This window comes from Camelus dromedarius, chromosome 15 (assembly GCF_036321535.1).
Source record: "Camelus dromedarius isolate mCamDro1 chromosome 15, mCamDro1.pat, whole genome shotgun sequence".
Classification (NCBI taxonomy): Eukaryota; Metazoa; Chordata; class Mammalia; order Artiodactyla; family Camelidae; genus Camelus; species Camelus dromedarius.
The window spans coordinates 8,800,562-8,827,141 of NC_087450.1; the positions used below are offsets into that span (position 1 = coordinate 8,800,562).

Here is a 26,580-nt window from a genome sequence, read left to right on the forward strand (position 1 = left end):
ATACCCTCCATCCATGATCCAAAAATAGTAAGACCCACTGTTCAAAGCTTCCGCTGTTTTCCTTAACCACCCCTAAGTATTGACTCCTTTCTGCTATGTCACCCACACCTTCCCTCAAAAAAACAAAATTTAGCCAGGACCTGGGGAAGGGGAGAAGGGATATGTTTAATGGGTTCAGTTTCAGTTCAGGAAGATGAAAAATGTTCTGGAGATGGGTAATGGTGATAACAATAAGAATACTTAATGCCACAAAACTGTACACTTAAAAATAGTTAAAACGGTAAATTTTATGTTATATATATTTTACCGCAAGTTAAAAAATAAAGGAGTGGGTACTGATATATGCTATAACATAAACCTTAAAAACATTATCTAAGTCAGAGAAGCCAGACACAAAATATCACCCATAATTCCATTAACAATGTTCTAAAATTGACTGCGCCGAGAGTTGTACACATCTGCGAATATACTAAGAACTACTGAAATGTAGACTTTAAATGGGCAAATTGTGTGGTCGGTGAATTACATCTCAATAAAGCTGCTAAAAATTTTTCACTGATTTTAAATACAGGATCACATTTACTTGACCTCTGGAGACCTTAAGTGGCACCTCGTAAATTCTGGAACCACATTCTGCTGATGTGCTTAAAAAAAAATAAAATAAAATAAAATAAAAAGGAACAAATAAATGGAAGACCGAGGCTTACAATGGCTGGCAGGGAAGATGAGAAGGATCTGTGACTAGGTGTGGCCTCGTTCCAACCATGGGGGCAAGAACAAGGCGAGACTGTAAAACACACTAGGCTGAAGTTGTCAGATGCCTTTATTTGGTCCTTATGATTCATGAAGCCACCTACACAAATCACTCTCTGTACCTCTACCGCAAGTAGCAGCAGCATTGATCCAGGCCAAAAATGGAAGACACGGCAGTGGAAGACCTTGCAGAGAAAAGGTAACAGGTGAATCTCTGCGTATCCAGGCTTAGGTTGAAGGTAGGACAGGAAAAGGGTACAAGTACAGGATTCCAAAGACTGTTCTTCAAAGCGGAGGCCTGCAGAGGTCCTGGCTGAAGGACGCAGGTGCAGGCTCACAAAACTGCCCGGCTCAGCAATCAGTCCAACGTCCCTAGAAACACAAAGAGCAATGTTTAAAGCAACACGCTTCAAGAGCTGGACAGTGTAAGCAAAGTGGGCAAAGTTACGGGGAAGCTACTCTGGTATTGGTGGTTCTTCTAAGACCAAAACACTCATTTTGAGGAACAGCCATCCAAAAGATCCTTGGGGGAAAACATGTCATTGCAGAGGGTGGGCAGCTGGGTCTGGGAGAGTTCGAATTAGAGGTGGGGAAAGGGCTAAGAAGCTGTTGTGTCAATCAGTGGGCATCTGCGGAGACCACACAAGGGGTGAGTGATACAAAATAAATGAGGGAAGTTCTCTAAGCAGAGTTTATAAACTTTGGCAAAAGTTTCAGTTCAAGATGGGAGGCTGAACCCACAAGTCTGTATGCCCTCCAATGCAAGGAAAAAAAAAATCTTTTAAAAGGTATATAAATCTACGATAAAGAATGGGGGCCCATCAGCAGTTAACAGATTTCAACAAAAAGCTGAATGATAGAAATCAGACTGAAGTACGTTTATAAATAAAGCGGAGGAAAATGAGCCTCAAATAAACACACAGGGGACTGCAGCAGAGATGGGGGCCCATCTACCCAGGAAATTCACGAGGAGGCTCAAGACTCAAGACACCAAAAATGACAGAGACGCAAGGCCAAAATGAATAATGACTCAAGTGTCTGTATGAGAAACAGTTGACCCCTTCTCACCATAACCCTCCCTGCATGCAGCCCTACCAGAAAACAAGCCTTTAAACTAAACCTAACTTTGGGGGGAAGGTGTAGCTCAGTGGCAGAGTGAGTGCTTAGCATGTACAAGGTCCTGGGTTCAATCCCCAGTACCTCCATTTAAAATAAAATAATGTAAACAAACAAACAAACTAAACCTAACTTGAAAACCAAATCAAAGGGCTCTCTTCTAAAGAACTAAATGAATTATCCGGAGAACCAGAGCAGCTTCTGAAAACTGCAGCACCCCGCAGTCAAGTTTTCAATATTCTAGCATTTGGAGGCTCCCAATGTAACATCTGGTCCCATCCCAGCCACACTAAGGTAAAATCACAAGACAAAATTCACTCTCCATACATACACAGCTTCCAAACAGTGTTCTTATTCCCTCATTCTAAAATAGAATAAAAATTATAAGGCATTTGAAGAAAGTCTATTGAGGACAAGGAGAGACTAAAACTTACTTAAAACTAAAAAAACAAACAAACAAAAACCCTAGAATAATTCAGGGGAAAAAAAAAAAAACAAACAGAACTAAACAACAAACCAAAAGAGAAATACCTCAAAAAATGTTTTTAATAGTCCTTGCTTTTGATAATGGCAAATTCCTGCTGAGACCAACTGATACAGCTGATTAAAATATTTTTAAAAAGAAAAATCCTTCAGGCATTAAAGAGGCCTCAAGAAAAGGCAAATGCAAAATCTGGAGAAGGTAACGGAACACAAAGAAAACCCAACCTTGGAAACTGCTTTTAACCGGAGGGAATCTGCCAATCCAAAAGAAAGCTCAAGAAATTGTGCTGTGATTTTGGCAGGCTGAGCAAATCAAGAGTCAAATCAGAGAATCTGCTCAAGTGAGAAGTTCTGATTAACTGCCCCCTTTTAAAAGCTGGATTCCCAAAAGGCTACACCCTCAGAGTAAGGTAGAGCTAGAATTAAATGACCCCCTCACAGACCTGCCATCGGGGTTCTTTTTATCATCACAATGATCAAGGAATCCTCAAGTCTTAGATTTGGAAAGGAGGTCCTGCACTGATGCCCCGAGGTGCCTTGCAGAAGCAAATGAACATCTCGTTTGGAGAAAGGTCTCATTATTCAGGCCTCAAATTATCCAACAAATTATTTTTTCAAATACAGTGAAAAATATACCAACGTAACTAGGCATACAGGGAAAGAAAGACCATGAGACAATACCAACAGAAACAACAGAGAGAAAAATAAATAAATCAATCAATCTTAAAAGGCTTTGGACATTAGCTTGGACACAAACTATAAACAATTGTACCTGTTATGTTTAAGAAAATACAAGCCTCAGAACATCTGCAGCAAATACAAATAATAAAAAAATGACAAAATAGATTTGAAAACTAAATGAAATTCACAAAAACTGAAAAATACAAAAACAAGAACTGAAACTAATAAATCAACAGGAAAACATTAAAGGAGACAAGACCACAGAAGAGAGAGATAATAAACTGGAAGGTCAGAAAAATTACACAGAATGTGTCATGGAAAGGCAAAATTATGGTTGACTTTTAGCATATTTTAATAGGAATCCAAGAAAGAAAGAACAAAACAGAGTCAATATCTGAAAAGATACTGGCTGAGACCTCTCCAGGACAGACGAAAGCCATCAATCCATAGATTTAAGAAACCTAAGCAGACTACGGAAAAGCGAATCAACACCTAAATACATCAGAGTGAAGCTACAGAAAAAAATCAAAGACAGAAAAATCTTAAAAGCAGACAGAAAAAGGGGGAACAAATTAGCTTCAACAGAAACAACAGAAGCCAAAAAAAGAGAAGAATGATCACTTCGATGTGCTAAAAGAAAGAAAGTTTCACCTAGAATTCTATATTCAGCAAAAATATCTTTAAATAAAGAAAATAAAAGGTTTTCACACACACACACACACACACACAGAGTTTGCTACCAGCAGACCCTGTAAAACCAAGGATTTACATCACAAAGAAAGAAAGTGATCAAAAATGGAGAAGAAACATAAAAAAGGAAAGAGGAGCAAAGACAGCATAAACATATGGTTAAGTTCACACAACATCGCCTGTATACTACAGCGATAATAATGCCTTACGTGGGTTGATAATGACAACATAAAATGGGTAACAGTAACATCATGAGTCGGGGATGAAGGACTTGTAAATCGAGCTCATTGAATCCTAAGATCCCATTTGGCTGAGGATGAAGGGAAAGGTACCAACACTAGGCTCTCACACATTAAGGATGCATGTAGTACCAATTTTTTTAAAACTAGAATGTAGAACATTCAAATTGATAAGAGTTAAAAATGGAATGAATTATCCTCAAAGAAAGGCAAAAAAAAAAAAAACCCCATAAAACAAGGACAAATAGAAAGCACAAAATAATAGGATGCATTTATACATCATTAATTACATTAAATGTAAATGAATTAAGTGCTTCACTTAGAGACAATCAGCCTAAAATTTTAAAAATAATCTAATTATGAGAAAGGAAATCAAGACAGTGGAACAGGAGGACAAAGAGCTCACCTCCCCTCAACAACACATCAAAAATACATCTACATGTAGAGAAATCCTCACTGAACACTTAACTGGAGACTGGCAGAAAGACACCTGTAAAACCAAGGCTGTAGGAAGGATCCACAGACAGTTGGGTAGGAAGGGATGAGAAGCAGTCAGGTCAGGACCCGCACCTAGCAGGGGGCACAGAACAGGAGGGGGGTTATGCTGGCTTAGAGCCCCGCCCTGGGTAGTGAGCAGTCTGCATCACACCATGGGCACCCCAGCTCTGGGGTCCAACCACGGAGGATGAGGCCCCTCAGCTGGTTTGAAATTCACTGGGACAGACAGCATGACTGTTAAGAAATGTAGACTCCACGAGTGAAGGGCACTTATATGCTTGCTAATTCCTGGAACAAGGCAGAGGAAGCCGCCTGCAACCGCCCAGCATTCTAGCTGATTTCCCGTGACCACTCAGTGCAAGCCCCGGCCCGCCATGCTCCAGAGCCGCTCCACCCTAGGGCAACGGATGCTGCAGCTGAGGAGAGCGCATGCCTGTGAGGGACAGAGCTGGCGGTCACGGGGCAGCAATCAGGAGTGATCTGGAGCTCCAGCTGCTGTCGGGACCACCCCAGAGAGCACCCCAGCCGACACCAAGTGCCCACTCCAAGCCCCTCTTGCTCTGCAGCACTGTTCGCCACTAGGGCAAAGGCTAATGTTGCCGAGAAGAGTACAGAGTTGTGGAGGACAGAGCTGACTGAAGCCTGGCAGAGCATCCAAATGGGGAAAGAGCACCCATTACTACTGATCATGGGGCAGCAGATCAAGAGCAGTCTGTAGCTGACTGGTGCTGGGACCACCCAAGCATGGGCCTCAGCCTCCACGGGGAGCCCAATCCAGTCCTTGGGTTCCAGCACGTCTCCCTTCTGGGAGGGGAGAGGGCACACACTCAAAGAGAACAGAACCAGCTCACACCCTACTCTCAGGGCTTTTGCTCCAACAATTTAAGATGTGACACAAGCCCTAACAGGGTGGTGTTGGCAACTGAGCAGCAGAGAAGACCTGGCTCACACCTGCCTCTGGCTCTCGCCCCTCCATGTCCAGCCTGCCCTCGTACCAAGATGACAGCTGCCAGCACCCCCTGCAGGAAAAGGTGACTCTTGTTCATTTCAGATCCAGCTCTCCCAGCAAAGCCACAGGCCACACGTGGACGGCATAAAGATGCTCCATGGGGAGGGTATATCTCAAATGGTAGAGCGCATGCTCAGCATGCCTGAGGTCCTGCGTTCAATTCCCAGTACTGCCTCTAAAAAATAAATATATAAGTAAGTAAACCTAATTACCACCCCCCCAAAATGTAAAGATGCTCCCACACGAGCACACCCCTTTAAGACTGGGATAGGTAACTGTTTCACCTAATTTCACAGAAATAAAGCTAAGCAAAATGAGAAGACAGAGGTATTTCTTTAAAACGAAAGAACAAGGTAAAAAACCCTGAAAAAAGCAACTAATGAAACAGAAATAAATAATTTACCAGATAAAAAAAGAGTTCAAAGCTTTAGTACCAAGAATGCTACCTGAACTAGGGAAAAGAGAAGATGAACACAGTGAAAATTTTAACAATAGGAATATAAAAAAGAACCAGTCAGAACTGAAAAATAAAATACATGACATGAAAAACACACTAAAAGGAATTAGCCAACTAGGTGACAAAGAACACGTAAGTGATCTGGAAGACAGAATAATGGAAATCACCCAATCAGAACAGCAAAAAGAAAACAAATTTTAAAAAGTGGTAACAGTACAAGGGACTCTGCGACAGCAAGCATATCAACATTCACATTATAGAGAGTCCCAGGAAGAGAAGAGAGGAAGGGGGATAAAAATGTATTTGATGAAATTATTGCTGAAACTTCCCAAACTTGAAGAAGGAAATATATTCAAGAGGAGGAGGCACAGAGGGTTCCAAAAGCAATGAACCCAAAGAGCCCCACAACAAGACATATTATAACAGCAAAAGTTAGAGAGAATTCCAAAGGCAGCAAGAGAAAAATAAAGAGTCATATACAAAGGAACCCCCGTAAGGCTAACAGCTGATTTTACTGGAGATCGTCATTCTAAGTGAAGTAAGCCAAAAAGAGAAAGAAAAATACCATGATATCACTCAAATGTGGGATCTAAAAAAAAAGAAAAAGGATACTAATTAACTTATCTACAAAACAGAAACAGACTCCTAAAGTAAACAAACCTATGGTTACCAGGGGGAAAAAGGGTAGGAAGGGATACATTGGGAGTTTGAGAATTTCTAGTACTACTGTATATAAAATAGATTAAAGAAAATTCTTCTGTATTATAGCACAGGAAACTATATTCAGTATCTTATAGTAATTTGTTATGAAAATGAATATATATGTATGACTGAAACATTATGTTGTACACCAGAAATTGACAAATTGTAACGGACTATACTTCAACAGAAAAATTTTTAAGTGAAGATTAGCTAATATATATAAAAAAAGAATACTGTGAAGAACTTCACATCAATAAATTTGAAAATTACATGAAATGTACAAATTCCTAGAAAAACTATAACACTTCAGGGGTTAAAAAATTGTGTCAAGAAAATAAAACAGGAATGGTCCTAAAACCATTCAAAAAATTGAATCAGTAATCAAAAATCTTCCCACAAAAATTCCAGGCCCAGATGGCTTCATTGGTGAATTCCATCAAATATTCAGGAAGAAATAATTCCAATCTCACCGTTTTCTAGAGAGCAGACAAGATAAAAAGGGCACCCTCTCCAACTAATTTATATAAGGCTTACATTCAATACCAAAAAAATGCCAATCTCTTTAAGCAAGTGATGCAGCATTTGCAATCGGTTAAAATTAATCTACAAAAAGCCTATAGTAGGTATGATTAATGGGGAAATGCTGAAAGCTTTTCCTTTGAAATCAAGATGCCTGCTATCAGCACTTCTATTCAACACAGTGTTGGCAATTCTAGCCAAGGGAAAAGAAAGAAAAAGATAAGGATTGGAAAGAACTTCACAAAAGTGTCATTATTGGCAGGTATTACTGCTTAATTAAAGAAATCTAAAACAATTAATGGATAAATCATTAGAATTAATTAGAATTCAGCAAGATGCTAGATACAAAATTAAAATATAAAATCAAGTATATTTCTATATACTAACAACATTTAAATGATTTTAAGAAAAATACCAATAACAGCATATTAAGCACTTAAAGGAAAGCAACTAAAAAATGTCAAGATTTCTTGAAAGATTTCTAAAAAAATGTTTATTTTAAAAACATAAAAGATCTAAATAGAGAAATGTACCATGTTTATGAACTAGAAGATTCACTATTGTAAAGATATGATTTCAACCACTAAGTAATCTACACATTCAATGCAATCTCAATCAATAACCCTTCTTGTGGAATTTGACAAGCTGATTCTAAAATGTACAGGCAAATGCAAAGAATCAAAAATCACCAAGACACTTAAAAGAACAAGGTGGGGAGATTTGCTCTCTCCGACAAAATAATTCAGATAGTGTGGTACTGACATGGGAATAGACAAAACAGATCAGTAGGAGAGAAACAGCCCAGAAATAGCCTTGACTTTTTTGTTTGTTTAACTGAAGTACAGTTGATTTTCAATGTTGTGTTAGTTTCTGGTGTACAGCACAGTGATTCATTCACACACACATTATACATACTCTTTTTCATGTTCCTTTTCATTATAAGGTTATTACAAGGTATTGAATATAGTTCCCTGTGCTTTACCATAGGGCCTTGTTGTTTATCTATTTTATATATAGTAGTTTGTATCTGCTAATCGTAAACAGCCTTGATTTATAACAAAGGTAGCACTGAAGTGAAAATGACATGGAAAAGTGGCTATCCAAATAACAAGAAAAAAATTAAACTGGACCCCCACCTCAATCCTATAAACAAAAAATCAACTATAGTTTTATGAAAAACAAAAAACTGTAAAGATTTTAGCATACAGGCGAATGTCTGATGAACTTGGGGTAGGGAAAAAAGTCTTAAACAGGACAGAAACAGCACTAGCTATGAAGGAAAAGATTAACATATTTGACTATCCTTAATTAAAAACTCACACTTATCAATTATCTTAAGAGTGAAAAGGCAAGTCATAAACCAGGAAGATATCTGCTTCTGGTATACTGAGAAAGATTCCTATTCAGAACAGATACATAGACATATACATAGTAGTACAAGGCAGTAAGAAAAAGGACAAAATATCCAAGAGAAAAATAGGACTCCTTCCTGCCTAAAATGCACATGCACATGAAGAAGTGCTCAGTCACCAGCAATCAGGACGAAGCAAATTAAAAGCACAAAGCAGTCATCACTTCACATTCCTACCAGACCGGCAAAGATCAAACTCTGATAATACCCAGTGTTGCTAAGAATGGGGAGCAATGGAAATTGTCATACTCTGGTGGCAGAAATGTGAATCAGATGTACAGGTTGTCTGGCCGTACCCACAAAAGATGGAGGTAGATATATTCTATGTCCCGGAAATTTTACACACACACACACACACATCCCTAGAGAAACATGTACAAGAATGTCCATAGCAAATCGCTCATTAAAAAAAAGGCTATCCAAATACCCACATTAAAATGGTTCAGTTGTGGTACTGCCACACAATGGCATGCCATTCAGCAGAGAAAATGAACAGACTAAAAACATGTGCAACAGTGTTAACTGAATCTCATACATGTGTTAACCTAAAGAAAACAACTGTGGGCCCGATGCTGACCATCCAGATGCTGGACTACAATTTGGTTCCATTTTTTGGAAGCTAAAAAAAAGATATAAAACTAAATCTTAGTATTCAGGGATGCATGCTTCTGTGGTGAAACCATTAAGAAAATCAAAAGTAATTACCACCAAAAAGTTAGGATACAGCCATGTCAGGAAAGGAGGTAAAAACAGAATGGATAAGGAGATTTTGGAGGCTGCCTATTCTATTTCTTGGCCTAGTTGATGGTTACAACAGTGTTCACTTTATTAATTTATTTATTTTACATTTGTTTTTTGTGTGTTACATGTCATAAGGAAAGGCTTGGAAAATAATATATATATATTTATATACACATACGTATACACACACACACACACATATAAATACAACTGCATAAAATAGCCAGATTACTAATGACAGCTGCCCACAGGGAGGGGACCTATATGAGGGATTAAAGGACACAGCAGAGGAAGACTGTTCACAGTACTGTTTTTCAACTTCTACATTCAACCTACAACGCATGGAAGATTTAATTATGGTAAGAAAATGTGTTTTCAGCCTTGACAATGTCAAAGTAACACATGCAGATAACACAAAGTGAGAGATGGGAGCGGGCTAAAAATGGGAAAGGAAGTCATACTTATAAAGTGAGGAGTCAACAAAAAAAATACATATTTTAGTATATTATATAACTTGTAAAGGTAACAGAGGAGCAAAAAATAATGACAAAATTACCAAAAATCAAAAAGGAGGGAAGGGATTAATGGGGCACTATAGGTTAGCCAAATCTTCATTTATCATAGCAGGAAGTCAACAGATAACATTTACAGTTCATAAATCAATGATGAAATATAAGTAACCATCTGAAAAGCTAAAAACAATAAAAAGATGAGGGGCAGCAGCTGCATTGTATTATAAGTGATTAGGTAACTATTTGAGTTTTAAATATAAATATATATACTGACTTGATTAAAAAAGAAAAAATAATTTCACTTAGAACATACACATCTAAGGACATAAGGACATTTATTTTATCAGGTATAAAATAATATAATATTGACTCAAGATATATGGGCTAAAGAGACCAAAATTCAGATCTGCTAATACACGACAGAGCAGAGGGATTCAACTGCTGAGATTATTAACTCTGAAGATGAGAATAAACATATCCATCACTCGGTAAATGGCCACTGATTAAAAATCCAAGCCAAGCACTATGCATGGTCGGTAGGTACTGTGATGTCTTTAAAATGGAGATTTGATCATCTGGCTTACCTCTTCGAAAAGCTGGTAATTAAAAACAAACAGGGTAGGCTCCAAACATTTTTGATTGGTCACTGATGGCATGTCGGTCACAAGAAGCTGCCCGCCTTAGTTAGGCAGCTAACAAGTTATTTTTAAGAAAAATGAGTAAGCAGTAAAGAGGCTGAAAAAAGATGCACAACTTAAGAGAATACTCAATAATTTAGGCTAACAGCTAGCCATGGGAATGTATCTTAAAAGACATTTAAATGAATATATCAAAAGAGCCATAGGCCTAAGTTGATACACAGTAGCAGAATAAAGAAATACAAATAGTGAAATAAATAATTTGAAAAAAAAGATTTCTGAAGGTAACGAGGCTTCAAGGAGGTGATGAAAACATTGGTGTGGTAAAGGTGAGAAAGATCTGAAGGCCCCTGGCTTTCACAAAACTATTCAATCAGAATATGCAAGGATGAGTATGCTGATCAGATTCAGGAATTACGTAAGAGAGAGAGCGCTAAGAACAGGTAATTAAAATGAGGTATTTCAAATATTTTCTACTTCAGTAATAAGCTTTAGTTAGCACACAAGTTAATCCAACAATCCTAAGAATAAATAGCTTACAGGGCAGTACAGCATCCCGCTGTGGCAAAATAATCACTTTACGCTAATTGTTAAAGAAGAAAAAAGAACAAGAAGTAATCCTTTAATTGTTAGCAACTGTTTCTGATCTCTAGCATTATGATGAAGGGGGAGATTTATATCTAGGGGTATAAATAGATAACTATTATCTATGGAGATCAAAGTAAGAATCAAATTTCTGAATCCACCTAATTCCACTGGTGTCTTTAGAGTGCCTCCCATTTTTTATGGTTAACAGTTTTCAGGAAGAAGTTCTAATTACCCAAAGGAATATGAATTAGAATTTGTTTTTCCTACCTTAATAGGAAATAGGGAGAAAGAATTATTCCCTACATGAACAAGGAAGAACCAGGCATCAGGTTTATAAGGTTGTGAACTCAGATCGTTAACGTGGGGAAGACAGGTGGAAATGATTACCCAGGGACCGAGAACTCACCTTCTAGAAAAGCAAATTCATCCACAGCTTCTATTGCATTATCTGAAACACAAGATAAAGGCCTACTGACTAACTCTGGTCACTTGGGCATCAACCTCTTCTAAAAGCACAACCCACACAGTGAAGGCATGAGGCTTTACACAAGGGAAGGCATTTATAAAATTTATCCCTTGCTATTTTGAGATCCACATCTACTCCACCACCAAATCTTACATATCAGCTGTCTCTCCACAAGAGTTAAAAATCTGGGTAAATACCGTTCACTGCGAGGAATCTCTTTGCTCTAAGAGTCATCAGAAGAGTTTCTGAAGATTATATATATAACATACAAGGAAAGTAAGATTATGGTATATGAAAGCTTATACATATGCAAGGGTTACCAGCTAGAAAGTAGTCAGAAATCAAAACTACTTTCGGGGGGGGGGGGGGGGCGGGTCAAGCCTGGTACAACAAGGCAGAAGGCATAAAGGGGTCCAGTTAACTCTGGCAACACCTAGAACTCCTCTCGTTCACCGCCCTAGCACGTCTCCAGCCACCCAAAGCACAGAGATTCAAAAGGCAGGATTTTTCTGGCACTGAGGCAGTCCAACAGAAAGCATCGTTTAAAGAGACCTGGGGCACCTCTCCCCTTCCAGTGCTGCCTTCTCAACCAGTCTAAGAGAAAGCCTCACCCAGCCCTCCCTTGTCTGCCCCCAGATGCAAGATACCAGTGACACGCTACCCAGATCTCTCCTCTGAAGGGTCTTCCTCTTCCCTTGTTGAGCACAACAGTAGGCATCTTTTGCAATGGTCTCCACAAACAGTTCCTGTGAAGAAAACAAGCCGGGGGACAAAAAGTAAAAATTCTAATAAACAAACCAAAATTGAAAAATTAAAAAAAAGAAAAAGAAAGAAACAAAGAGCAGAGTTGTATCGATGAGTTTCAGCACTATTCTTGTGCGTGCTTCGGTTTGAGTGCGGCGCCAGAGGTGAAAGGGGGCTTGGATGCAGCGGGACGCTCCCGGGAAGGCTGCACTGGACTTCATGAAGGTCTAGTGTCCTTCCCCCTCCCGCAGTGGCCCATGACACATCCGTCCCTCCCTCCCTTTTAAATCCACCCCGCTCACGTACCTGCGACTCCTACAAGTTCTGTTAGTCTAGAGATGCAAATTAAAGTCGTGTCCCCGCCCTCATGAAGAGGCAGGTGAGTTAACAAACCAATGCTACAGTTCAACGTGATCCTTTTTCTGTCTTCCCTTCCTATACTCACATCTCAGAATCCGGCCCCAACACCTCTCTTACCTACTTCACCGCCGCTACCCACCCCACCCCCGCCTGGGTCCTCAGCACACCCCGCCCCAGACCCAACTCTTCCTCCGGCGCTCCCCAGACCTGGCCCGGGACGCCGCTAGGCCCCGCCCCCGCCACGCCCCCCTCCCTCCTCGGGCCCCGGCGCTCCACGCCCTACCGCGGCTCGTGCCAGAATGAAGATGGCTTCCTGTCCCGCGAGCGTCACGTCGGGGTCCGCCTTCACCAAGGCCTTCACTCGCGCCAGAGGCAGCCTCGAGAGACGAGCCCCGGGCACACTCGTCGGGGCTTGAGGCTGCGGGGCCGCCGCGTCCCCACCTGGCCCCTCCTCCTCCCGGGGAGCCCCGCTTCCAACCGCTGCCGCCATCCCGGCCCCGAGCGTGCTGCGCGCGGCCGCCGACTGTGCGCGCGCAGGCGGCGCCGGCCCCTTTCCCGCGCCCGCTGGAGGCCGCGCCCCCAGCGGGCGCCTGGCTCCGCCCCTCACGCGGCGGGGAGCTTCCTGGGAGGGCGGAAGGGCGCGGTGGGGTGGGGGTTGGTCTGTCTTTTCTGCCTCTCTCTGTGCCTCTGGCGTGTGGTGTCTGTCTTGCTGTTCCCGATGACTATCACGCGCTTTCTGTCTAGTTGAGCCCCCTTTTGAGAAACGATTGTAAAAGTAAACACAGTAGTAACAGAAACATATAAAGGAGAAACTTGAACAATTTTATATGCTACTGGAGGAGACAGTAAGTTGGAGCGGTATAATGTGGGAGGGAAGAGGACGCCACTTCCACAATTCTTCCCTTTCTCATGACAAAACCTCATCTATACCAGTTAGGGTCCAGTTAGGAGAAAGATACCACACAGGATTTTAATAGGGAAAGTAATTTGAAAGGCAAAGTTTAATATAAAATTAGTAACTGTAACGGGAGTAAAGAGGACTATTAAGGGGTAAAGAGAAGTTTAAAGAATAGAGGATTCTCATGTATATGCCCAGTGTTACTGAGTCCAAACTTGTTCTGCTCAGCACAGGACAGGCCAGTAAATTGGGAGGCGAGGTGTTGGGGCAAGGAACAGCGACTTCATTTGGAAAGCTGGCAGACCAAGAAGGTGGCCGACTAATGTCCTGGAGAACCATCTTACCCAAGTCAGATTTCAGGCTCCTTTCAAACTAAAAAGGGGAAGGGGTGTGGTTGGTTGTTGCAAACTTCTTGCTGTAGGAATTCTTTGTTCTTGCAGCTGTCCAGGTGGGTCGGTCATGGTGCCCCTGTAAAACCTCCAACAAAACAAATGTTATTTTCTATGTTGCAATTTGTTGTCTTTATATAAGTGCAAAAGTGTTAATAGCCTTAAAGGTCAGAGCCTTGAGAATAGGCTCTCCTGTATATTTCAGGCTGTATGCAACATTATTTTACAAAAGGTGCAGAGCTAGCAAGATTTAAGCCTAGAAAACAGGGCACAGGGTTAAAACCAAAGGAACAGATCTAACATGGAGTTAGATTTGTTATTTTCTATTACACCAGGGCTGGGGTGGAAAACTCACGGATGTAATGAACATGGGAGAACACGCCCTCCGGCCAGAACTGAGATCAAGACCTTGGAGAGGGTGCAGCCATTACTCCCTGAGCAGTGAAGTCTTAGAAGTGTGTGCTGGCAAGACTCACTGGCAATTCACCTTCTGGGATGCTTTGGGACGGTGCCTATGAAGAGATGCTTCACACTGCTGGCCAATGTGCACCGCACAAGCTTGTTAAGAAGAAAAAGCACGCTGGAACCAGGAAATGCCCTCTTTATCCTCCAGTGCCCTCTATTGATAAAGCATAACGTCATAATCATCTGGCCAAGGATAAGTATTCTGGTACCACCAGCAAGCAATGAAGGTGGATCTGTAGCTGAGAGGCAATAGGTTGATAATGGCACACCAATCCGGGTTAAATTGAATCTTAATGCCTATTCCACACTGACACCCATGCAGCTCTATGTGGACAGAGAAAACAAAAACAAAGTCTACAACAAAAGCCAAAGTGACTACTCTTTCCAGGCTTGTCATCAGTCTCGTGGGGAAATCAGGGCAGCCGGCAATCCCACCACGTTCTACTCAGTTGCGTATTCACCCAGAGGATTGACACCTTCTCCTTCCTCCTCAAATGTACACCTTCTCCTCAACCCACTGGCTCTCTCTGCTGATGACTTTCTATTTCACAGAGAAAATAGAAGCACTGAGAGTAAGAGTTTCTGCCAACACTCCTCACCGCACCTACACACCTAACATCACTTGCACCCACAGACTCTGCCTTCCCACCAGTGACGGCACTCAAATGTCCGCGCTCCTCTCCAAGGCCATCCCTCCACCTCTCTCCATCAGATTCCCAACACTTCTTGCCTTCAGTTCCTGTCAGGATACGGCTTTAGTTAGGTGGGAAAAAGTAATTAGCTTTATATATATTTTAGAGGAGGTACTGGGGATTGAACTCTGGATGTTGTGCATGCTAAGCATGTGCTCTACCACTTGAGCTACAGCCTACCCCGCTACACAGCTTTCCAAAAAATTTGCTCTTGACCCCACACTTCTGTTCAACTTCTGCCTCATTTCTTTGCTCTTCTTTGTAACAAAAGTCTTCTCCAAACTTATGTATATTCAGTGTCTCCATTTTTTTTCTTTTCACTCCCTCTTGCGTTTACTCCAATGAGATATTTATCACTGCCAGTCAGCATTTTCAAGATCACCAATGACCAGAGCCACCCCTGGTGTGCAGGGACTGGAAAGATACTTTTTTCAGGGCTGTTTTTTCATCTAAACTATTTGATTCTAAAATATATTTCAAAATATATGGGCCTGCGTTGAGATTTATCAATGAAGATTGAGGATCATCGGTATCAAAAAGATATTTACATGTTAGTTCATTGCCTCATCGCTGCACTTGAAGATTCTTTATGGAGTCTGAGCACCAACTATTCCTGGTTCGGGTGCAGGAAACATCTTTCCATGATCTTTTGGCTAACGTATCTCTCACCGTTAGAAAATGGTAGCAACGCAACAGCCGTAACAATTGCTCACAATATTATAGTTCTTTGAAACCTGTTTATATTGAAACAGTATGGTTTGGGCTTGGGTTTTTTGTTTGTTTTGCGTGCGTGCTTGCCTCTTCATTTCTCTAATAGCATGTATGTAATGCTGGCTACATCATTATTCTCATGCTGCATCATTAATCATGGCACCTGTGCATACTGGCTTCCAATCACTCTCCCAAATCGTGTCTCTGTTCTTCGTTGATGACCAAAAATGCAAACCTTACCAAGACTTATATACAGGAAAATATGAATGGTAATCCATTTTCTGATTATGGTAAATTTTCTGTTTGGAATTTTATAGTGTTAACATAGAACAACACATCTTCAAACCACATATTCTCTTAAATTCTTTAGGCTGTAATTGTTGCATTTTTAGAATGTGACCACCTTTAATGTTGCCTGTAGTCCTGCTTCTAAACACCACCATCAGTAGGGAGGAGAGGCAAGGAGATATGAATGGAGAAAGAAAAACAGTCCCAGTAACATGAGGAATGGCCATTCCTTATTAGGCATAGCTTAAGATTGACCTGGGAAAACACTATCACCATATCACCTGGAGCCAGAGTGGACATTGGTTGGAAGAGCCTGTTGGCATTACAAAGCAACAGTCTTAAAAGCCCTCAGAGGAGACATGCACAGCCACCCCTGGAGAACTTTCTGATGTGTGGTGTGAAGGAGACTGTGACATGACAACCCCCAGTGGCGAGGGACTCTGCAAGGTAAGAGATGCTGGCCACCATCCCACACCTTTGAGTGCTGTAAATCAGAGATGGCACTGTGCTTGGAACACAGATGGGTGAGAGTGAGATATGGGTCCACACATGCAGCTCAAGACAAGTGTCAGCAGTACATCCTTAGTAGCTCAGTGTCCTCTGTCCGATGTGAGACTCACCCTAAATTGGTGAGTCAGTGCCATCCTAGTGACCCAGCGTCACACAATCCCACATCAGCCAGCAGGAGCAGCCCAGTTGCCAGGCTGCCCTCCGAGAGCCATCTGATGACCCCATTGGCACAAATCTTGGCATTCCTCAAGGCAACGGGTCAACCCTATACGTAGAGTGGAGGAGGTTCAGAGAGTGCCCCAAAAGAGGAGAAAATGAGGATTGGGGTCTTCACATGTCCCTGTCTAAAGATGGGGGCTGCCATTTGTCCCCAGCACTGGGGTCTACCAAGATGAAGCGAGCCCTACTCGAAGAGGGGGTTGGATAACCCCATCTATGTTTTTCCACGTACATTGTTGCCACGCTTCTCTCCAGGGACCCTCTTTTTTGTTCTAGACTTGACCTTATCCACAAGCACTTTAAGGCCCAGATAGAAAATTCCTCATTGCCAAGAATTAATTTTTATAGTATTTGGAGAGACCCCATGATTCATTGGGAAGTTTGTTTTTCCAAAGATGCGATAGAGTCCCAGAATTTCCCAGCTTGAAAGGATTTGAGGTATTCATAAAATCATATGACATTCAGATCTGGAGGAGTTCTAGGGTCATTCAGACCAATTCTTTATTTCTGCATTTCCTCTTTCTAAGCCTCCTATATTGGTTTCTGTAACATCCAATGCCCTAGTTTCCCTCCTATCTTTCTGGCCACTCTTTCTCTGTCTCCTTTGCAGGATCTACTTTTTCCAGGGCTAAATCTTCATACTCTTTTGCTTACTCTAGATCCCTGGGTGAGCTCATCCCGGACCATGGCTTTAAATATCATTTATAGGCTAATGATTCCCAAATGTATGTTCCCAGCCCCACACTCTCCTCTGAGTGTCAAGCTCATATATCCAACAGTCTGTTCCTTACCACTGGTGTATCTCACAGGCATCTCAACCTTGACATGCTTACAAATGGACCCTAGATGTTACGTTTGACATTTATCAATGAGATCGTCCTCTAGTCTTCTGACCAAAAGAAATGGCTCCAATGTCCATACAGATGCCAGAGCCTAAAAGCCAAGGGTCCTTCTTCTTACCAACCTTCTTTTCCCTCCATCTCACATCCAGTCTATTAATACATTCTTTCCAGCCTTCCCACCTTTTCTCAAATGCCTCTACTTCTCTTCATCTCCAATGCCAACATTCGTATCGAAGCCATCATCATGTCGCCTCTGGACCATGCTTGTAATGCCCTAACCTGTTTTCCCTATTTCCAGTGTCACCTCAATCCATTCTTTGTGTAGCAACTGGAGGATTCTTTCAAGGTGTGAATTTAAATCTTAAATCGTCCACGGGCTCCCACTGCAATCAGAATAAAGTCCAAACTCATATAACTGCTTCAGATGGCTCTGTCACCTCTAACCTTTATCTCCTACTTCCCCCCTTGCTCACTGTGCTCCAGTATTGCTGGCCTTTCAATGCCTTGAACACACCAAGCTTTCTCTACCCTCAGGGCACTCACATACCAACACCTCTTCCTGGAACGCTCTTCCACTAACTGCTTCTTCAGGTCATGGCTTGTCATGGCTTTTGAACACATCCACACAGTCTTGGACTTTAACCTATCAAAAGGCGGAATCTAGTTTCCCCTCCCCTTGGCTTTGGACTGGACTTAGTTAGCAACTTACCTCTAATGAATAAAATGCTGCAGAAGTTAACTCTGTGTAACTTCTAAGACTAGGTCAAAGAAACGGGGGGGAGGGGGAATACAGTTCCCAACTTGGTTCTCTCTCTCAAGATCCTCACCGTTGGAACCCATCCACCAGGCAGGCGGACACATGGAGAGGCCACATGCAGGTGTCTCAGCTGACAGCCCCATTCAGGTCCCTGGCAACAGCCAGCATTGACCACTAGACATGTAAATGAGAAGGACTTCAGATGAATGCAGTCCCCACCCTCCAAGCTGCCCCAGCTGATGCTACGTAGAGCAGAGACACACTGTCCCCATCAAGCCCTGCCTAAATTACAGATTTGTCAGCAAAATAACTGCCAAAATTGTTTTAAGCCACTAAGTTTTGGGGTCAGTTGTTACACAGCAATAGCTGTCTGGAGTACAGCTCACATGCCCCCTTCTCAGCACTGCCCTCCCTGACTGTTCTACCCTAAGTGTCCACTGGCTCCATCTACCACTAATAAATGATTAATTATTATTATTAACTTCAATGTCCAGCCTAGTGCCTGGCACACAGGAGGTGCTCAATGAATATTTGTGGAATGATGGATTAAGTAAATGAATCATTCTGTCACATTTAAAGTTATCAGTCATTAATAAGATGGAAGTTGTTTAATCATTTGCAGGATGCTAACATCAAATATTAATTCAGATAGAGGGAAGGGTAGGGACAGAGCATGTTTTTGTGGTGCTGCTGCTTGGGGAGGCTGGGCAGACTCGATGACCTCCACTCAGAGGATTGGATAACTAGAAGTCACTGGGGCCTGGGAAGGAGAGAGGGAGCCCCAAAGACACTAGCCTTCATGTCGGCGCAGCGGACAGTCTGCCTGTTATCTGTTCCTGAGGAAGCAAGTGACTCTCTTTGTTATCTGTTATGCCTGCCAGCACATGTCTTTCTCAGACACGGGCAGAGTCCCAACTTGGGACACAGAAGACAGGCGGACTGAGGCAGGAGATGTTTCAGAGAATCATTCTTGCAAGAGATGCTGCAGAGTTGATAATGACAGACATGTCAGATGATTGAATTTCAGGCTGGTTCCTGGGGGCTTTGTTCATTGCTTTCCACTCTGACTTGCGGTTTCCTTGGTGACAGGACAGCTGCTGGGCAGATGAAGGCTTTGGGGCTGCCTGACTAGCTTGGAAACTAACTGACTCTGACAGCTTTGATTGGAATGAAAAGATTTAGGGTCCCTACAGGCTTTCCTAAATTAAACCCTCCCTCCTGGAGTGAGTTTGTTTATAAATGTTGCACTAGATTAGGAGACTTTTCCTGTGGCAAGAGAATTCCTTTACTGTAGAGGTTGACTTGTTGGGGCTGCTGGCAGGGTTTCTGAGGTGGGCTCCTCAAAGCAGCCCAGTCAGGAAAGGCTACACACTCATCTGCTCCCCAGGCAATGCCTCTCAGGGGTATGTACCGATCAGGCCTCAATAGGAAAACAGAAACCACATCAGCTGTCTTAACAGAAAGAATTTCATCTAGGTAATGGGTGATGTGGGTATTGAAGGCTGAAAACGCAAAAAAAAAGGAATATCAAAATAAACACAGAGGCAGTAACTACAGAAGGCAGCTCCTTCTCTGGGACTGGAGAACAAAGGAAAGACATTGGGGTTCTAATCATTTAGGGGTTTGGAAGAGGGGCCCTGCAGAGCTGGAACCCAGACCTCCAAGAAGGGGTGACGGACTAGTATCTCTGAGGCTGTGCTGAGAGTGTTAGAAAGAACTGGAAACTGGAACACATTGCTATTAGAAAGAACTATCACTGCCGGGTGAGGGGTCATTGCTAGAGTGATGCTCACAGGGACAAGGAGCAGTGAGGAAGGAGCAAGTCCCTGCTCCCTCCTCCAGCCTTGTAATCCACCTTGTTGACAGGGCCTAATCTGGAGCTAGATGGCCATACAGAATTGTGATTTTCAGAGTCACAACCCCAGAATCATAGAGTAGCATATAGAAGAGTGGGTCTGAGCTGAGAGATGTCAGCTTCATAACCAGCACGGAAGTCTGAACAAAATGATCGCAGAGGATGGGGAGATAGAACACCCAGGCCACAAACAGTCACACCTGCTCCCTCCTTCGCTGGTGGAAATCATTCATGTTTGCTTAGCTCTTTACGCATTACACGGAGCTTCTTACATTATCTTATTTAAAGACAGATGATGGTAGCATGAGAGAAACTGCCTATGTGTCCTGGACCAGAGGAGGATGGGAGACTGTCCCGTGTCCAGCTTTGGCCTGCTTCACCCCCACTTTACCCCTGAGCTCCTGCTCTCAGGGCCAGGACAGCCTGGCGCAGCCCGACTCGTGCTTCCCTCATCTAGTGCGTTTCCCAAGATCTGGGAGTTTCTGGCTTGTTCCAGGAGCAGGGGGGAGGGTCACCAAGCAGGACAGTCACCCTGTCTTCCAACCCTGTTTCAGCCAGAATAGCCCCACAGTGTTTGTTTCTCGTATTTGGTTTCTAAGTCAGTTTTACACTTGAAGAGAAGGAACTACAGGTGGCAAACCCTTACCCTAGAGGGGGAAGCTGTCAGACTGTCGCCAGCAAGTGTGCTGACAAGGCTGACTTCTAAAGTCTCCTCCTCTGAGACATCCTCTGTCCCAACCAACTGAGGCAGATACCAGTCCCTGTTTGTCCCCTTCAGAGGCTAACCCTCCCCCAAACCTCTTAAGAATGTCCCTTCAAAGGCATGTTGGCAGGTGGTCCACTACGTGCTCAAACTCTGGGTGAATGGGTTGTGCCTATTTGTATGTGGGTGTAATTTTGAAGTATTGCTTTTTGTTCATATGTTAGTTGATGTGTTTTTCTGCAAGAAGTCTTTTAATCCACCCTAGAGGAAGAGCAGGGAAGGGAAACGGGCGCCTCCATAGGAAGGAAAGAATAGCATTTTTCCTTTCCCAAATGGACCCCAGTCCCACACCTGCCCCTAAGGTCTGTAAGAGCGTAAATGGAGGCAGTCGGCCCACACACCCGCCTTCTCTCCCCCCTCCCAACTCCACCCAGCAGTCATTGAACACACACCTCAACCCACATGCCTAAGTCCCACTCAAAGCTCACTACAAACAGCCACCTTTGGCTACCCCTCAGCCCTAGATGAACTGAGCAGCTCACCATGGGCAGGACAGATGGGGAAGTGGCTCATGCAGCCCTGGGAGAGGCTGGGGAATTGGGACAGGAAATTTTGAATCCCAGGTACCCAGGTATGGTCTGAAGGGAGGGACTGGCCTTGGCTGGCGCAGACTTGGTCCATGAACCTCTTAGCCTGTGGGAAGGGGCCAACCTTGTGAATGAAAAATGTTGCCAGCCGTATCAGTAAACAAAGGACGCTGTGGCCATCAAGTCATCAGCTGCTACCGTCACCCCCTTGACAGTGAGTGGAGGGAACTCAGGATGCAGACAAGCACCCTCAGCTGTGCCCCCTGAGGGAGCTCAGGATGTGGAAGAGCAGGACACTGGCCCTAGACAGCCAGGTGCATATCAAAGGGATGATTTCAATGTGCCCAGACCTTTGCGCCTTCCTAGTACATAGAAAAGCACAAAATTCCTTAGCTTGAAGTATCTGATTTTCTTTCGTTAACAGTAATCTTTTGATGTTCCAACTACCTGGTCTTTGCTGCAAAAGCTCATATATTTACCTTGCCCCTCCGGAACAGCCTCGTAGAGTGATTTGAGATGCTGTGTCCTGCGCTCAAGTCCTAATAAGATCCACCAAGTAAAACATAACTCTCAACGTTTAGGTTGTGCATTTTATTTCAGTCAACAACCCCTACCAGGGTGGCGGGCGGAGGGAGGCAGGTCCTGAAATCATGGCTCAGGATTGTAGTCCAATAGGACAAAAGAGGCTGCCTGGGCAAAGCAGATCCCAGAAGGAGGGCAGCCCCATGCAGCCAGCCTCCTTCTGAAGCCCCCCACCCAGGTGGTACCCCTCGGCCAGGACAAGAAGCAAGAGAAGTCAAGGTAAGGGGCCAGTGCTCAGCAGCAGTGCCCGGTAGGAGACAGGACAGGGGTAGCCACAGCCATGCAGGCTGGCCAGGGGGCCGCTTCCTTAGCAGAAGCCCGGGGGCACTCCATTCAGGCCCCCACAGGCCTTCACGACCCCAGAAATACATGCGAAGGAGGTGGGCTCCCCAGTGAAGGGCTCTGGGCCACACCCTGGCTGACAGCTGGCGTTGGGGGAGGATGGAGTGATGGCTGATTACAAATTAATTCTAGAAAAGCAGAAATATAGTATTTCTTCACCTTGTTACACTTGCCAATTTTAGGTCCCTTCCCAGCTGTGCCCACCACCACCCCTACTGTCATAAAGCACAGAGTTCTTGAGTTTACTACCCTCCACTTTAATACCTAATATATATTTTAAAAACTTTTTCTATGGAGAAATTCAGAGAAAGGCAAAGTAGACAGGAGAGTACAATAAACCCAGATGTACCCATCACCGAGGGTCAGTGCCCATCAGCTCACACTCTTGTTCTATCCGAGACCCCATCTATGTCTCCCCTCCTGGATTATTTTGAGGCAGTCCCAAGTATCATTTGGTTTCTTCAATTAATATTTCAGTGCGTATCTTTTTAAATTGATTCTTTTAAAAAATATTCACCTCAATGCCTTTACCACACCTTGATAAAAATTCCTTAATATCCTCAAGTATCCAATCAGTGTTCTCATTTCCATGTCTCCGAAATATGACCCGTGGTGCTTTGGGAGGGACCCGGGCAGAAGCATAATCCCAGACAGGACAACAGTGGACCTGGCTGTGGCTTGGACCAGGTGGGTGCTGTGAACAAAACACACTACAAGCCTTATCGGTAAACATGGATGCTGTGGCCATCAAGTCGGCAGCCGCTACTACCACCCTGACAGTGAGCTCAGGATGCAGACAAGCAGGCAGCCCGGCCTCGGCTGCCACCCCCAGCGGTGCCCCCTGCGGGGACTCAGGATGGGACGCACAGGAGGCTGGCCCTAGACAGCCAGGTGAACATCAAACGAATGGTTTCAATCAGCCCAGAATTTTGCGCCTTCCCATATATAGAAAAGCACTAAATTAAAATTAATTAAAAGTAGCTTTTCTTTAATTAAAAGTAATCTTTTGATGTTCTGACTACCTGGTCTCTGCTGTAAATCTCCTATATATCCCGGCTCCTCCCCTGTGCCATTGGAGCGGTCCCTCAGGGCGATCTGAGAGGCTGTCCTCCTAGGCTCGAAGGGTTCAAGTCCTCAGAAATGTCCACCAAATAAAACATAACTCTCAAGTCTTAGATTGTGCATTTTATTTCAGTCGCTAGTGCAAAAGGTTTGAATGGGGGGAGAAAATGGTGGGAGATGGTCAGGGAGTATGGGACCCTGAGTGAGCACTGCGCAGAGGGCACAGAATCCTCTTCCATTCCCTTCCAGCCAGAGGGCAAGGGGAAGGTCAGGTAGGAAGACATGGTCAGGGAACAGCCAGGTCCACTTTTCCCCCTTCTCTCCTGGGCACCCACTTGGCACATCCACCCGCAGCACTTTGGTCTCCCATCGCAGCCCAGAGGCTCCTAAAGGGAGACACCTTCTCTCCTTCACTTGCTCATCCCCAACACAAGCAAGGGACTTGGCACACAGCGCTGTGTGGTGAATCACTGGCTGGACACTACTACAGCTAGGAGGCCACTGCTGGGGGCCAGCGCAAGCCACCGCAAAACGTGCCTCAGTGGCTATTGATTATTTTGAATTAAAGTTATTTTTTAAATGGCCAGCGCAAGAGGGACACTCTGACCCTCCCTTCGGTCTCCTTGAAAACAGGAAATAAACTTCTTACGTGAAAGATGCATTTCCTGCATCTGGAGGTAAACAGACACCCTTATGTCCAGAGACGGCGACTTCAGGCCCAGAAGCTATATAAACAAACCGTGTTACTTCCTTAACTTACTACCCTAAGTCCAAACCCTGTTTGGAGAATCTTCACTAATTGGTCACCCAAAACCTGAGTTTTTTTTAATCCTGTCAATTCCTCATGAATGTATTATTTCTTTGTCTGAAACTATAAAAGCCACCTGCTTTGGCCACTTCTTGCCCATGAATTCTATGAGACCTCTATGCACATGAATTCAGATTTGTATATTTTTCTCCTGTCAATCCATCTTGTGTTCATTGGGTAGTCCAGCCACAGGGACTCAAGAGGGGCACGGGGGCAATTGCCCCCTCCACCACACCATTCAGCCCCACAGAGGGAGCGGGGCTGCCCGGTCAGGAGCCCGCACATGCTGGCACCAGACTGCCGGGGTTCTAACCCTACCCCTGTGCTTCCTAAATGAGCAATCTTGGACAAGTTATTTACCCTCTGTGCCTGCGTTTCCTCACTATACAATGGAAATTTGTATTTTAGAACCTATTTTATTACGTGCCTTTGTGTTTACGTGTATGAAGCACTCACACAATGCTTGACGCCTAGTACGTGTGCTCGACGACCCTCGCGCGTGCCATGATTGCTATTATGCCAGGGGTCGACTGGAAACATGCACAACCTAAAAGTTGAAAATTGTATTTTATTCATCAGGCTTCTGAGGACTCAAGCTTGAGAGGCAGCCTCTCAGCTCTGGGGGACTGCGCCAAAGACGGAAGAGGGGAGCCAGGATACACGGGGTTTTGGCAACAAAAACCAGGCGGTCAGAACATCAAAAGATTACTGTTAATTAAGGAAAACCAGATACATCAAGGTAAGGAATTTAGCGCTTTTCTATTTAGGGGAAGATGCAGGAGTCTGGGCTCGTTGAAATCATTCCTTTGATGTGCACAGTAACTACCAAGGGCCAGTGCCCTGTTCTTTCCCCTCCTCCTGAGCCCCCCAGGGCACACTCTCGGGGGAGGTTATAGTGGCTGATGCTTCATGGGTACAATATACTTTGCCTACTGATATGGCAGGTGACATTCTTAGTCCAAACAGGTAAATCACATTTATTGTGCAGGTTCCCTGTAGTTCTCAGCCATCAGCAGAGGTTTGACACCTTCACCTGCTGGCATGAGAGGCTTAGATACCACCCAAGAGACAGCGGAAGGCAACAGCCCCTCCCTCCCTCCCGGGTTAACATTCCAAAGATACCTGCAAGGAGGCCCAAGAGCAGCTGTGTGTTGGCCGAGAGAAGGCAGTGCCTCCCACCTGCAGCCAGGCCACCCCCTTGCCTGCGACTTGCGTACCAGTGCAGCCAGGGCTGTACCCAGTGTCTGGACCCGTGAGTGGCTGGCACCACCTGGGGGCCACCTCGGGATCTGCGGGGAGGCCACGTGCACTTGGGACAGTGGTGGGGTACTTTCATTTTATTTTATCCTTTACACATTTATTAAACTGTGAATAAAAAATATTGCCTGCCATAGCAGTAAACAAAGGGCACTGCAGACATCAGCCATCAGCCACTAACTTCGCCAGCCCTGATAATCAGGGTGGTTCTCAGGATGGAGACAAGCAGGCCACCTGCTGCCAAGCCCTCAGCCACTGCAGCCACCGCCAACAGTGCTCCCTGTGGAGACTCAGGATGGGGGATACAGGATACAGGTGCTGGACAGCTAAGGGCACATCTCTTACCTGGTCTTTGTCCTCAAAACTCCTATATACCCTGGCTCCTCCCCTCCCTCAGAGCCATCTGAGAGGCTGTATCTCAGGCTTAAATCCTCAGAAATGTCCACTAAATAAAACATAATTCTCAACTTTTAGGTTGTACAACTTTTAGGTTGCACATTTTTCTTTCAGTTGACAACCCACTGCTGTGTGTTAGGCTCTAGTGATGTGGGTAGAAATAAAGGCAACTTCTCTTCCCCCATGGTGTTTATAGCGTGATGGAGGACACAGACCCTCCGCAAACGATTCAATGAGCAATACCAACGGCTGGAAAAGAGATGGATACAGTGCTCGCTTCAGCAGCACATATACTAAAATTGGCAAGACACAGAGAGATTAACGTGGCCCCTGAACAAGGATTACACACAAATTCATGAAGTATTTCGTATTTTTACTATATTCAGTATCTTGTAGTAACTTACAGTGAAAAAGAATAAGAAAATGAATATATGTATGTTCATGTCCGACTGAAGCACTGTGCTGTACCCCAGAAACTGACACAACATTGTAAACTGACTATACTTCAATAAAGATACATTTTTAGATACAATAATAAAATTAAAAAGAAATGAATACAAAGGAGGGAATAACTAATGCAGTCATTCCCTAAGAAATCCAGTGGTGCGAG

The 26,580-nt window shown here is 43.8% G+C and overlaps 1 protein-coding gene and 1 non-coding gene across 5 annotated transcripts; one reads left to right on the top strand and one right to left on the bottom strand.

Annotated features, from left to right (window-relative positions):
* Positions 1-805: 805 nt before the first annotated feature.
* On the bottom strand, positions 806-13,145 carry POLE4 (DNA polymerase epsilon 4, accessory subunit). Of its 4 annotated transcripts, none has more exons than XR_010384139.1 (5): positions 12,891-13,145; positions 12,165-12,249; positions 11,444-11,485; positions 5,456-5,644; positions 806-1,125 (listed from the first exon to the last, which is right to left on the bottom strand). XR_010384139.1 is itself a non-coding variant. In XM_031467358.2 (4 exons), the coding sequence occupies exons 1-4, from the start codon at positions 13,095-13,097 to the stop codon at positions 1,112-1,114; spliced, it is 348 nt and encodes a 115-aa protein (XP_031323218.2). In that variant the 5' UTR covers positions 13,098-13,142; the 3' UTR covers positions 806-1,111. The 4 variants fall into 4 exon arrangements, 2 of the variants coding, with proteins under 2 accessions (XP_031323218.2, XP_064350414.1); XR_010384140.1 differs by lacking the exon at positions 806-1,125 and adding an exon at positions 4,720-4,893; XM_031467358.2 differs by lacking the exon at positions 5,456-5,644 and having other exon boundaries at positions 12,891-13,142.
* Positions 13,146-26,239: 13,094 nt separating this feature from the next.
* LOC116151536 (U6 spliceosomal RNA) lies at positions 26,240-26,345 on the top strand. The gene has a single exon (XR_004135100.1). It is a non-coding gene; the product is annotated as a U6 spliceosomal RNA (small nuclear RNA).
* The last annotated feature ends 235 nt before the right edge of the window (positions 26,346-26,580 follow it).

Excerpts from the sequence above, each read along its gene's own strand:
- POLE4 (XM_031467358.2), bottom strand. The coding sequence starts at position 13,097 with ATGGCGGCAGCGGTTGGAAGCGGGGCTCCCCGGGAGGAGGAGGGGCCA. Across the intron at positions 12,250-12,890 it reads TCATTCTGGCACGAGCCGCG|GAACTGTTTGTGGAGACCAT; the intron begins GTAGGGCGTGGA and ends TTTTCTTCACAG. Across the intron at positions 11,486-12,164 it reads CCTTCAGAGGAGAGATCTGG|ATAATGCAATAGAAGCTGTG; the intron begins GTAGCGTGTCAC and ends CTTGTGTTTCAG.